Source organism: Lepidochelys olivacea, assembly GCF_965140295.1.
Source record: "Lepidochelys olivacea isolate rLepOli2 genome assembly, chromosome: 6".
In the NCBI taxonomy this organism is placed as follows: domain Eukaryota; kingdom Metazoa; phylum Chordata; order Testudines; family Cheloniidae; genus Lepidochelys; species Lepidochelys olivacea.
The window spans coordinates 16,109,532-16,123,117 of NC_140416.1; the positions used below are offsets into that span (position 1 = coordinate 16,109,532).

Genomic DNA, 13,586 nt, shown 5'->3' on the forward strand with positions numbered 1-13,586 from the left:
AGATGCCAATCTGAAGGGATGGTGTGCCACCTCAGTGTGGACCAAGTGGGTCAAAATGGCACAACAGCAGATTGGAGCTGTGTACTGTTAGATACATTCTGTTATTTCATCAAAGGGTTGAAAACCCAGTTATTTTTTAATTTGAATTGACACTGTATCTGTGGTAGTCTATGTAAATAAACAAGCAAGCATAAGACAAGAGGTAAGGCTATTTGCCTCAAAGTCATGCTGAATCAAGCAGAGAGAAGATTTGAATTCATATCTCCTACTGCTGAGGTGAATGCCTTAAATACCAGGCTACAGAATATTTCGTGTTCTTTCTCTTTGTCTCAGTGAATATTTAAGTATTTACACAAAGTGGAACAGCTTCAACAGGAGAGACTGAGAACAGAGTAGCCGTGTAGCCCAATGGTTATGATACCCACGTGGCAGGTGGGAGACCTGAGTTCAAGTCCCTGCTCCAGAGTGAGGATTCAAACCTGAATCTCCCACATCCTAAGCAAGTGACCTAACCATTAGGCAAAAGGTTATAGGGTAGACACGTACACACACGGTGGTCTGAAATCATAGAAATTTGGGGCTGGAAGGGGCCTTTAGAAGTTATTGAGTCCAGCTCTCTGTGCTAGGGCAGGATCAAATAAACCTAGACCATCCCTGAGAGGTGTTTGTCCAACATCCAATGATGGGGATTCCACAACCTCCCTTGGAAGCCTATTCCAGAGCTCAACTACCTTATAGTTAGAAAGTTTTTCCTGATATCTCACAAATTTCCTTTGCTGCAGAATTAAGCCCATTACTTCTTGTTCTACCTTCAGTAGACATGGAGAAGAATTGATCAAATTTTATTACAGCCCTTAACATATTCAAAGACTGTTATCAGATCCCTCTCAGTCTTTCTTTTCTCAAGACTAAATGTGTCCAGTGTTTTTAACCTTTTCTCATAGGTCAGGTTTTCTAAACCTTTTATCATTTTTGTTCATAGAATATCAGGGTTGGAAGGGACCTCAGGAGGTCTTCTAGTCCAACCCCCTGCTCAAAGCAGGGCCAATCCCCAATTTTTTCCCCAGATCCCTAAATGGCCCTCTCAAGGATTGAACTCACAACCCTGGGTTTAGCAGGCCAATGCTCAAACCACTGAGCAAACCCTAGTTTGCTTAAGAGATTAGCATGTGGGAATGTCTCAAAAGCCTTACTAAAATCAATATATTTCATGCTTACTGCTTCCCCCTATCCACTAGGCCTGTAACCCTGTCAAAGAAAGAAATTAGTTTGGTTGGACATGATTTGTTCATGACAAATCCGTGTTGTCTGTTCCTTATAATCCTATTATCCTTTAGGTACACACAGATTGAAATGGACTTTTCCAATCTGCTGAGAAGTTCTGCAAATGTTCACAACCAAATATTTTCCCCAATTTTTTTGTTTTGCTGCCCAAACCCAAAAGTCAATTATGTACTGAACTGTGTGTGGTCACTTCCAAAGCCTCTTAGTAGTTTGTGGGCAGCTTCTTCTCAGTTCTGCTCAGTTATAAAAATTTCACCTAAGACAATCTCAAATGTCTCAATTTTAAGAGTTTCTTCAAGCAGGATTGGATTTTGTATTGTCTGCCCGCAACTTTCAGGGACAAATTTCCACTTTAAGGGTGATTAAAGTGGCACATACTTGGTCCCATTCCCTTGTCACATGTATTTTTTTATGGTTGTAATCTCACCTGAAACTAACATTTTGCTCTGTAAACCCTTTGTGTAGCCTAAGGATATTTGTAGAGTTTTGCGCTATAAGTTTCACCGGTGATAGGGAACCGGTGAAAGTAGAGCGCTGGTTTGTGTACCCACTCAATTCCTTAGGCGTCAGAAAGTGTTTACGCTAGCAGCACTTCCATCGCCGATGAGAGCAGCACTGTAGGGCAGCTATCCCACAGTGCAGCTCTCTCGATAAGTCTTGTGGGAAGGGGGGGGGTGAGCGAAAGGCATTCTGGGTCCCTGCTCAGTGCCCTGTGCTGCCCTAGCATGTCCCAGCAGTCGTATTACTTCCTTATTTCTTTTGTGGCATTTTTTAAAAAACCCCTGCCATATCTACAAGCAAAGGGAAAGAGAGTTTCAAACTTCCCGGGGCTTACAGAAGGAGGGGCGAATGTCCGTTTACCTTGTGTCAGAGCAGCGGAGATGCTGGCCAGAGTGGCCACTTTTGGAACTGTGGGATATCCTTTGGAGGCCAAAAGGAGTTTACACTGGTAGAATGTGTCTTCACTTTCACAGCAGCTCAAAAACAACAGCGGTAAGAGCTATATGTCTCTCGTGAAAGTGGTTTTCTTTTTGCAGTGAAACTTCTGAGTTTCATCACAAAAAGTCATTAACAAATATAGACGCTCCCACGGTTTTAGCCCAAAAAAGGGACTTTTTGCGCTTTAAATGGTAAGTGTAGACATACCCTAAATCTTTTGGTCCTCCTCCCTTCTAGTCCATGGTATGGCCACTTGTCCCATAGGCTCTTTTTCAAAAAATCTTCTTTCATTGTGATTATTATTGCCAGGCAGAGGTAGAGAGAGCTCTTCTCTCCTGTAAAGAACTTTCTGATTTTTCTGCAAGAATAAAGAAATTTTGAAAATAGTTCTATAGTTTTACGCTCGACTCCAGGTCTTCCTTACATATCAATCAGAAAATTGTCTTCCTGGATTTTCCCCTTCTTTTAAATCCCCGATAAGAGATTTGGCACACTTTGGATGTGGTCAGCCTGAGCCCTCTTCTCTTTACATACATAAAATTAATCTATTCATACTCGTTATTTGTACTCTGGAAGGGCCTCAGAAGTTCTGAAAGTTTCTAGATTCATCATAGCTAGCTGGATAAAGTCTTGTATTCTATGAGTATCCTCTGCATTTTCATACTCTTGGGTTATGTTCATTGATGTAGCTTGGATGGTGGAACCACCTGGTAGCAGTACTTGAGTTCCTTTCCCTTAGCATTCAAAGCCCAGGGTATGAAAAGGGGTGCATGGCATCACCTGCCACTTTAGTTCAGACTGCTGCAGACAGTTCAGACTGCAGGAGATAGACAGACAGAGACCTCCCTTGATCTCTTCGATTGTAGCTTTCCGATACGTATCTCACTATTTCAGCATTCATTAAGGTTAATTAGTTAGCTAATAGTTCATCGTTTTAGTGTGAATTTAGATTTTAGAATTGTTTCAAGATATTAGTAGGATTTAGTACTGGTGTTGATCGCAGATCCAAAGACAAAGAATTATGCTTTAAAAGATGTGTGTCATGCTCTGCAGTCTTCCCAGCATCTGCCACCCATTCCAGATGCTTCAAGAGCCTAGGGGAAGAACATTTTTATTATTGTGCTATTTGTAGCACATTTACTCCTTAGGACTATAAAGGAGAGACAGAATAGATTCCAGACTCTCCTATTGTAGGAGGCTCTGACTGCTAGAACTTTTGGATCACAGGTATTTAACAGATTTGAAGAAAGAGAAGGGAGGCCTGAATCAGCACCTAGTACTTCTGGATTCAAGATTGCCACTGTGATAAATCATTCAGCCTTAGCACCAAGCTCCAGTTCCAACTTTACTGAGCTCTCAGTAGCTAAATCCTCTGATCTGTCTCCGTCACACTAAAGCCTTTGTTGGAGAGGGTTCCAGATAAGACACCCAAACCACCAGATACCATTCTGGAACCAAATACTTTGGTTCTGAGAAAAAGAGACGCTAAACTGGACCAGGGAAGCCTTCTTATTCATTGGATCCTTTGGATTGAGAACATAGTATGGTTCTGAGCTCTAAGAACAAGAGAGCTCCAAATTGTAGTAATATTACAGATCTGAAGAAGTCCTCAGAACCAAGTACTTCAACTCATCTGGTTCCTACTATTACAGTTATGGCACAGGTCATGCGGATTCACAACAAATCTTGGACCCAATTACCTCCTTAATTAAAATAATAAAGTGGCCAACAGAGGAACGTCCATTTCAATTTTCTCCTCCTGACAAAAGACTGAGATGGGATATTGTACCGGACATCCTGTGCCCAACACCTTAGACTCCAACTGGTTCTCCAAGAAATTCTGTTTTGCTGCTATCCCTTCTTCAAGTTTCAGCTTCTGTTATATCACGTGGTGTCTTGTTATCTGCTCTGGGGGTGGATCTGCATTCCGAAGAAGAGCCCGATCTGACAGTGATTTTGGCCTATTCTTTTGAAGCAGGGCTTTCCTCCTCGATTTGAGTCTCAAAGAGGCATCCTATTCTGTGGGTTGAGATCCCAAAGCGAGTCGCGACCCTGTTTTAATGGAGTCGCCAGGGCTGGTGTTATACTTGCTGGGGCCCAGGGCTGAAGCTGAAGCCAGAGCCGCACTGCCCAGGGCCAAAGCTGAAGCCCGAAACCCAAGGGCTTCAGTCCTGGGCAGTGGGGCTCAGGTTACATGCCCCCTGTCCAGGACTGAAGCCTTTGGGCTTCAGATTTGGCCCTCTGCCTAGAGTGGGTGGACTTGGGCTTTGGTCCCTCCTTCTGGGGTAGTGTAATAATTTTTGCTGTCAGAAGCATGTCACGGTGCAAAGAAGTTTGTGAACCACTGCACTAGGATTATTAGATGATGCTGGATTGGCATAATTGGCAGTATTGGTATATCCCACCTGAAATGAACAGGGTATGGGCATTCAGGCTTAGTGGTCATTGCAGGAAGTCAAAAACAAAGACAGCGCCTGAGTCCGGTGCCAAGCCAGAGATCAGAGCTGGAGACAAAGTTGGATGCCCGCTAGGTGTCAGACCTGAAGATAGCATCAGGGGTAAGGCAGAGGAGCAGGGACCTGGAATAGGGCAGGACAGCAGGAACTGGGAGTAGACAGAGGTCTGGGATGGAAAGAAAGGAACCAAGAGCAGGCAGGAATGCAGGGCTCAGGAGCCAGGTAAGGAGGAGGGATCTGTAGTCGCAGAGAGCCAAGGATTCCTCTGGTTCAGTGGTTTTCAACCTTTTTTAATGTGTGGAAATGTTGAATGGAGGTGCAGACCCCTTTGGAAATCTTAAGTCCACAGACCACAGTTTGAAAACCACAGGTCTAGTTGCTAGGGCAACTTCCTCTTGTTATTTCCTGGTTCATATAGTACTCCTTAGCCAATTGGAGGGTTGAATGTTTCCCACAATTGGGAGCTTTGGGAACAGGGTCCTCTGTGAACTAGCCCGTCCCATTGACCCTTCCCTAGTTACTTGGGTGAACTGCTGTGTGGCAGTCGTGTCCTGAGTGCAGCCTGTGGCCCTGGGTTTGAGGCCTGTGATCCCTCCCACCACCATGGATGCCTTCAGCATATTGACCATCTCCCAGCTACCCTTATCACCCTTGGAAATCTGGCTCCCCTATTCCAGGCAGAGAAACCCTGTGTCTACAGATCTGAGACATTTGGATCCTAAATATTAAGAACGGACAGTCAAGGAACATTCACCTACTGTGGTACCTCATAAACGCTTTCACTGTCCAACATAAAAACAGTGATACAAAGAGGTTTTGTTTTTTTGGATTTTTTTTGGAGACATTGGTTTACTTGATTTTTGGCAAACACCCAAAAGCACTCACCCTAAAATTGAAAATTTAATGATCAAACACAAGGGAAAAAAAAAAAGTAAAACAAGCATTTATACTGAAAATGAAAGTGAATGATTCTGCATTGCAAACTTGATCAAAACCTTTAAAATCTTTACCTCCTTTTGGAGGTAAACTATGAGAGTCTCATTTTCAGAAAAACTTTTTTGATGAAAAGGAAAGGGTTAACTTTACTCTCATTCCTCATGTATAAAGGTCTTTACTGGGGCTGTCAATTAATCACAGTTAACGCCTGCAATTAGCTGAAAACAAAATTAACACATTAATTTTTTTAACGTGTGATGTTATTTGATTAATATATGACAATGGTTGCAACCACTGTTCTATATTTGCAACAAATCTTGTACAAAATGTGGCATGTAAGATGTCTATGAAAAGGTTATGATTTGCTGGTTATGATTGTGCTAACTGTATGCATGTATCGTTTTTGTATTTGAAGTTATGAATATTGGCTCTATAGCTGGATTTCAAATGTTTGCTTCTGGGGTAACGCCCACAAGATAGTTAGCCACCATATCTTGGAGGAACTATTCAAATTGAATGGCCCGTCAGAAGGACAATTAACTCATAATGGACTATGGGAGACGCCTATCTACAGAAAATGGGCTTTCCTGCTGTGACAAAGCAAAATTATGCATGGACATGTGACTTGCCCATGTGATTCCAAACTCCCATCTTTTATCTGTAATTTTCCACTAGCTGTGCTGAGGGCTATTTTTTAAACAATGGGTTTCCCTCCACATAGCAGAGCTATAAAAGGCCCTGGAAACACCTCCATTTTGCCTCTATCTTGCTCCAGCCTCTTTCCTGCTCAAACCTGTGGACTTTGAACTTCTACTAATGGGAGCATTATAAGCAATGGACTGAGGACCTTCCACTGATTTGGAAGCAAGCAGGGACTTATCAAGCCAGCAGTTTATTCCATTACTTCTACAAGCCTGAACCAAGAACTTTGCAATTACAGTATGTATTTGATTCCTTTAATCAATTTTAACTCACCCTTTTCTTTCTTTTTATGAATAAACGTTTATCAGTGAGATTTTTGGGTAAGATCTAAGTTATATTTTGACCTGGGTGTGTGGCTGGTCCTTTGGGATCAGAAGAACCTTTTATTTTAAGAGATTGGTCTTAAAGAACCACTTATCTCTAAGACTAAGTCTAATGTTTTCGGTGGTAATACAAGGACTGGAATGCCTAAGGAAACTGCTTTCATGACTTCTTATTAGCCAGTGTGGTGAAACAGAAGTTTACTTTTGTTGCTGGTTTGGTATATCCTATGGGGGATTAGCCACCAGTCTTGGAGCAATGAAGCGATGAAGTGAGCTGTAGCTCACGGAAGCTTATGCTCAAATAAATTGGTTAGTCTCTAAGGTGCCACAAGTACTCCTTTTCTTTTTGCGAATACAGACTAACACGGTGACTACTCTGAAACCAGTCTTGGAGCATATCTGCCCGATTTCTCAGCAGTTTTTCCTGAATTTGGTATTCTCAGTTGTGACCTACTGAGGCATGGTTACAACATGTTAATAACATACCTCTGGGCAGGGAGGGAGGCATCAGCTGCGGAGGGATCTGACAGCATCCAGTCAGGCGCAGTAACCAAGCTGCCACCAGAGGGTGGGAAGAGAAGAGGAAGTGGCTCCCATCCCAGCTACAGCGGAGAAGTAGGGATCCTGACCCCGCTTTGCCCCATTGCCTCTGGCTGGCCTGTTCCTATCCCCTCACTGTGCCCCATTGCTCCTGGCTGATTCCTCGCTATGGCGACTGACCACCCACTTGCCCCCAGCCAGCCCCTCACTCCAGGAACCGCCCCATGCCCCATTGTCCCTGGCTGGCCCCTCGTTCCCGTGACCTTCCCCTTGCTCTGGGGACCAGTCCCCACCCCACGCCATGTCCCAGTGCCCCCAGCTGGCTCCTTGCTCTGGAGGTATCCTATAGAGAATAGGGATCTGGCAAGTTCAGTCTCCCTGCACTAGCCTCTCTTCCCCTCCTGCATGCGGAGTCCCTAAGATAAAATCCACCCTCCCTTGCAAACAAGGGCTCGCTCAGCTGAAGGTAACTCACCTAGTTTAGTAAAAGGAGTTTAACAGGAGTTTAATTGCACTGTTTAACAGTGTGATTAAAACTGCGATTAATCATGATTAACTATTTTAGTCACTTGACAGCCCTAGTATTTACTTCTCCTGTTTCCAACAAATAGAAGCACATAAGAGAAGAGATAGGATAGAAAAGGTGGGGGAAATACAGCTTTTGTTGATGTTTTTTGGAGTACTGGGTGGCTCATCAGTTATGAATGGATGCTTTGGCTGGCAGATCAACTGTGGCACCTGTTGCTTGGACTCTGGTTTACATTCTGTTCAGGGATGTCATCTGCTTGGGTCTTTTCTCCTTAGGGCAGGATTGCGGTCATCTCATTTCACTGTGCTGATGCAGTGCAGCTGATTTCAGGATTTGATGAAAGGCAGAGAGAATGAGATATAGGATAGGAGTAAGTAAGTGGCAAAAGAAGCAGATGGTAACACAAGGAAGAGAGGCAGAACAGGATCTTATGTTCTTCTGTGATGCTAGCAATTAGGTATCCCCACTGATGAGTTGAGGACTGGATGTCACGATATGATTTTCAGGACTCACAAGTGAGAAACAAAGTTCCTTAAGTAAGGCCTAATGGCCTTCCTCACAGGAAGAAAGTCTTTCAGTCTGGTCTGCTTCTTTTTCTTGGGGGTCAAGGAAGATGAGATGAGTCGTGCTGATGAGATGGTTTGTGCAGGGACACGGGATGATTTTTTTTTCAAGAACACCCAGAAGGGGAAAAGTGGGCTGAATAGTTCCTTCTGATTATTTTGTCCACCAGTTAAGCCTAATATCCAAAACACTAATTTTGATTCATTAATTTCTGGTTCTACATCTTCTGTTTTTACCAAACATGATTTCTCTGTAGTCCTTGAAGTACATCAACATGACCTTTTTTTCATTTGGACTAATTTAGTGTCTGTCTGGTTCTCTTGCACCTGTTTATACTATTCATTATTAATTTGACCTATTTCCCATCAGCATTTGTTGTTATAGGTTATTGTGGCATCTTACGAACTTTCAGATATTTTTTATATTTGAGCTCACAATTGGGGTAAACTTGTAAACCCAGTTATCACAGCAGAGACTTCTCTGAGCAATCTATTCATTTGAGGTCTCTGGAATCACCAAGACTCTCATTTTCCCATATATGTGTTAGAACTGAGGGCCATACATTTAGCTCTCAAGTCATTTCTCCCACAAATACAGAACACAGTAGATCAAGTTGCCACAAATGATAGGTCAGCAATGTTTTATATGAGCAAAGGGGGAGGACTTGTTCATAACAACTGAGCAAATAGGGAGGACTTGTTCATAACAACTTTGCAAAAAGTCTATATAGCTACGAGTCGGGTGTATTTTACAGAGTCCATCCGATCGCCCTACATGGTAGCAAGAATTCACAATGAGATCATGGGTTAGCTGAGCAGGGATTCTACTCCGATGCCCAAGTGGTCACTAAAGGATTCATTGACTTAGGACGTTTTCAACCTTTGGGATTTTCTGAACATAGGTCCTTTCACAACAAGATTCAACACCATGTGACCCCACTTCTGTTCAAGAGCAGGCTCAGACATTTAGTTGACAGATGTGTTCTTTGTCAGTTGGAGGATTGATCTAATGTATTCTTTTTCTTCTTTGCTATTAATATTAAATGTGTTGGCAAAGATCAGACTGGACTCAGTCAAAATGATACTAGTTGCCCTTGTAGGGCAGAAGCAGCAATGGTACACTATGATGGGATCCCTGGGATACAGCCTGGAACTGTGGGACCACTGTGACTCCTTAACTCACAAAGCTATGACAAGCAACCAACCCCTTCCAGGTGCTGTGATCACTCAGCCTTCAGCACATGGAGACTCACACCCTGCGAAATTGCATGGATGCTCTCTAAGCCATTCATGAATCATACAGAGAGAAGCACCAGCCAATTCCGCCCAAGCCTTGCACCCCAGAAATATACCTTGGACAGTGCAAGCTCATTAATTAGTTTGCTGCTTCCTCAAAGGAAAGTGAATATGCACCAGTCTTTGTAATCAGATCTGAGATTCCCTGAACACCTCAACCAAAGACATAGTTTTAAATAAAATATAAAACAGATTTATTAACTAAAGAGAGATAGATTTTAAGTGATTAGAAATAGCAGGCATAGAGATCAAAGTAGGTTACAAAGGAAATAAAAATAAATTCACAGTCTGAATTCCACAGACTAAGAAGTCTTTCCCCCTAAGAGATGTTACAGGCAGCTCACAGTTCTCAATACACAGGCTGGATTCCCTTCCCAGCTTGGGACCAATTTCCCCAGTTCAAAGTCTTTGTCTTCCAAACAATCTTCCAGGTGTTGAGATGGGGGAGGAGAGAGGCCAAGTGATGATGTCACTGTCGCTCTTTTATACTTTCTTCCAGCTGCTAGAAGGATCTTTGCTGAGGAGTCTCTGAGATAGTGGATTCTTCTTGATTGGCCATCAACGCCTGTCTGGCCAGTGATAGTTGCTCCTTTGTCGTTACTGAAAAGATCAGCTGTGGGCATCTCCCAACCTCACAACATATTTCAGTAACACATATAGAAATACTTCATAACTTCACATACAATGATAGTACGTACAATTCAACAGGATATTAAGGTTCAACAGATCAAGACTTTTAAAATGATACCTCACAAGACATGCATTGTACAAAACATATGATCATATGACAGTGTTGAATACGGGGGTTTCAGAGTTCCTATTTTGAGGTACAGAGTGTCACATACACAGACTTATTTCTCTTATACAAAGGAAATTACAACTTCTACCAGTAACACCAGACATGCTGTTCCAGCAGCAAGGGAGAGTCTTTCATCCAGATCCTTAACTGTTACATCTAGCAGATTGGGGAATAGGACTTTAACATATTTAAAGAAATCTTGCTCCTTAGCTGCGCAATGTGTTTTAATTCAAGAACAGTCGACTAGAAAATGTTATGATTTGATATAGAAAAGATTTGGTGTATAATTGTTTGATTAAAAAATTGGGTTTAGTCTGGAGAAGAGAAGACTGAGAGGGGACATGAGAGTTTTCAAGCACATAAAAGGTTGTTACTAGGAGAAGGGAGAAAAATTATTCTCCTTAACCTCAGGATAGGACAAGAAGCAGTGGGCTTAAATTGCAACAAGGGTGTTTTAGGTTGGACATTAGGAAAAACATCCTAACTGTCGGGGTGTTTAAACCCTGGAATTAATTGCCCAGGGAGGTTGTGTAATCTCCATAATTGGGGATTGTTAAGAGTAGGTTAGACAAACATCTGTCAGGGATGGTCTAGATCAGCAGTTGTCAACCAGGGGTTTGGGCCCCCCTGGGGGGCCATGGGCAGGTTTCAGGGGGTCCACCAAGCAGGGCCAGTGTTAGACTCATTGAAGCCCAGGGCAGAAAGCCGAAGCCCCGCTGTGCAGATCTGAAGCCCAGAGCCCTGAGCTCTGCTACCCCCTAACGCTAGCCTTGCCTTTTATGTGCAGAAAACCAGTTGTGGCAGCACAGGTGGACCATGTAGTTTTTATAGCATACTGGGGGGGCACAGAAAGAAAAAAGGTTGAGAACCCCATGTCTAGATAATACTTAGTCCTGCCATGAGTGCAGGAGACTGGACTAGATGACCTTTTGAGGTCCTCTCCATTCCTACGATTCTACAATTCTATGATAAGGATATTGATCTTGCGTCAGTTCCTATTCAATGTATTTTAGAATATTTATTTAATTTTAAAAATGTGTGTTTGCGCCTCACGTAAAGTACATCTAGCAGCAATAGCAGCTTTCCTACACCTATTAATAGTAAATCTATCATTTCACATGACTCTTAAAAAGGTTTTGAAGGGTTTATTAAACTTGTATCTGCCAGTAAAAAATCCAGTTCCTCCATGGAATTTAAATTGGGTATTAACAAAACGTACGTTTCCACCATTTGAACTCTGTCAGAGTATTCTTTATTTCATCTTTACATTAAAACGGCTTTTATAATAGCTGTCACATCTGTTAGAAGAATTTGTGAACTGCATGCATTGATTGCTGACCCTCCTTACACTCTTACTCATAAAGTCAAAGTTGTTCTTAGACATCAGCCCATATTTTGTCCTAAAGTAATTTTGGACTATCATGTTAATCTGTTAATTTATGGGTCTTCTTTCCTTGACCTCATGCTCATAAGGGGAGTCTAGATTACATTGTTTAGATGCCACAAGTTTTGTCATATTATGTGAATAGGACTGAGGAGTTTTGGGCTTCTCCCAAATTATTCATTTCATATGCTGGAAATTTTAAAGGTCAAGCTATCACTACACAGTCCTCGTCTAGATGAGTTAGGCAGTATATAGAGGAGAGTTATAAGATCTCTTCTGTTTCTCCTCCTGGGGGGTACTCACTGCACTCAAGCAATTGCTACCCCTGTTATATGTGCTAGACGTGTTCCCTTTACTGAAATTTCAAAGCTAGCACTTCGAGTTCTAGTCAGTCTTTAATTTAACATTATGCTTTAGATTTTGCAGCTAGACTTCAGGCTCAGTTTGGCAGAGTGGTGCTTCAGTCTTTAATTAGGGGGAACCTGTGTCCCTCCACCTTTTTATTTACTGCTTGCCAAATGATCCCAAAAATAGAAATATGCAGAGGACACTTGAAGGAGAAATGAAGATTACTTACATGTAGGTGGAGTTGTTTGAAGTAGACTCTGCATATTCATACTCCCAGTCTGCCTTCCCCTTTTCTGCTGAGTTCTAGTCAATTTTGTACTCTATATTAGCAGTGTCAGGATCTGAGGTAGCAGGTGGCACCATGGCCCCTTTTATTGCCTCCCCCTCAGAATGTGCTTGAATGATGAGGGAAGGAGTAGGAGGGGTGTATAAGTGCTCTAATGGACACTATATCAGCAGGTTCTACCATCCAAACTGCACTGGTTGGTGCATCCCAAGAATGTAAATATGCAGAGTCCATCTCAAAGAACTCTAGTTACAGGTAAGTAACCTTCATTTATTTCTGTATATAAATCTGCAATGTTTTCTTCCCAAGTATCTTTCATACTAGGGTCCTGGGTTTAGAGGGAAAGGCCTTCTGTGAAAGAGTTGTGTAAGGCTGTTATCTGGCAGTCCACATATATTTGTTACAAGGCACTACTGACTTTTCCTGTCAGCCTCACAGATGCCTGGCCTGAGGTGGGTGCTGAGCATTGTCATTTTGTAATGGTCATTTCCTCCCTAGGTGGGGAGCCTGTGGGCACTGTTACTTGGAGCCCATTGGTCCAAATTGTTGAAAGAGGCAATGCAGTTTGGTGAAAGGAGAATGACAAATATTTAGAAGTTGGTGATTGATCACATTGTCTTGACAGTTTGAACAGCAAAGGGAAACCAATTGGTCTAGAATGATGATTACTTAATATCATTGCAGATTTACAGATAGGAAAAAAACGTTCATTTTTCCCCCATTCCATAATATATATTACTTTTTTCAAGAAATCACTTAATAAGTGTACTTATCTTTCTTTTGTATTGTCAGTTTAGCATTTTGACAGAATACATTGCAGAAATTGATCCGCTCCTGTTTCTTCATATGTTCACACCTGTTATAATATTTACTGCTGCTTTTGAAATGGATTTTTATATATTTCGGAAATCATTTTGGCAGGTAAGATGTGATTTCAGAAACTTCCTATTAGAGTTCATTATATGGAAAAGGTAAGAGGTAATTGTGTCCTTGTTTTTCTTTGTGACTGTAAAGTGGTTGCAATGGTTTGGTATACATTATAAACTTTAAAAAGAAAAGGAAAAGCTTCATTGGAGCAATAAGACTTTAGAAACCTTTTTACCTTTTAAAATGTAGTGACACCTCATCTGTGAGTTGGGAGTTTGCCTAGCTCAACCTGGAGTGAAGAAGAGAGAGGTCTTGGGGAGAGAGAACTGGGGTG

At 42.1% G+C, this 13,586-nt stretch overlaps 1 protein-coding gene across 1 annotated transcript in view; it reads left to right on the forward strand.

Moving 5' to 3' along the window:
• The window catches only part of LOC311522788 (solute carrier family 9 member C1-like), a gene marked incomplete at its 5' end in the record, with an annotated part of 307,404 nt that overhangs the window by 8,904 nt on the left and 284,914 nt on the right, over positions 1–13,586 (forward strand). The window contains one exon of the mRNA XM_084632258.1: positions 13,178–13,306. Coding sequence (XP_084488384.1) covers positions 13,178–13,306 — 129 coding nt within the window. The remainder of the gene's footprint in view (positions 1–13,177; positions 13,307–13,586) is intronic.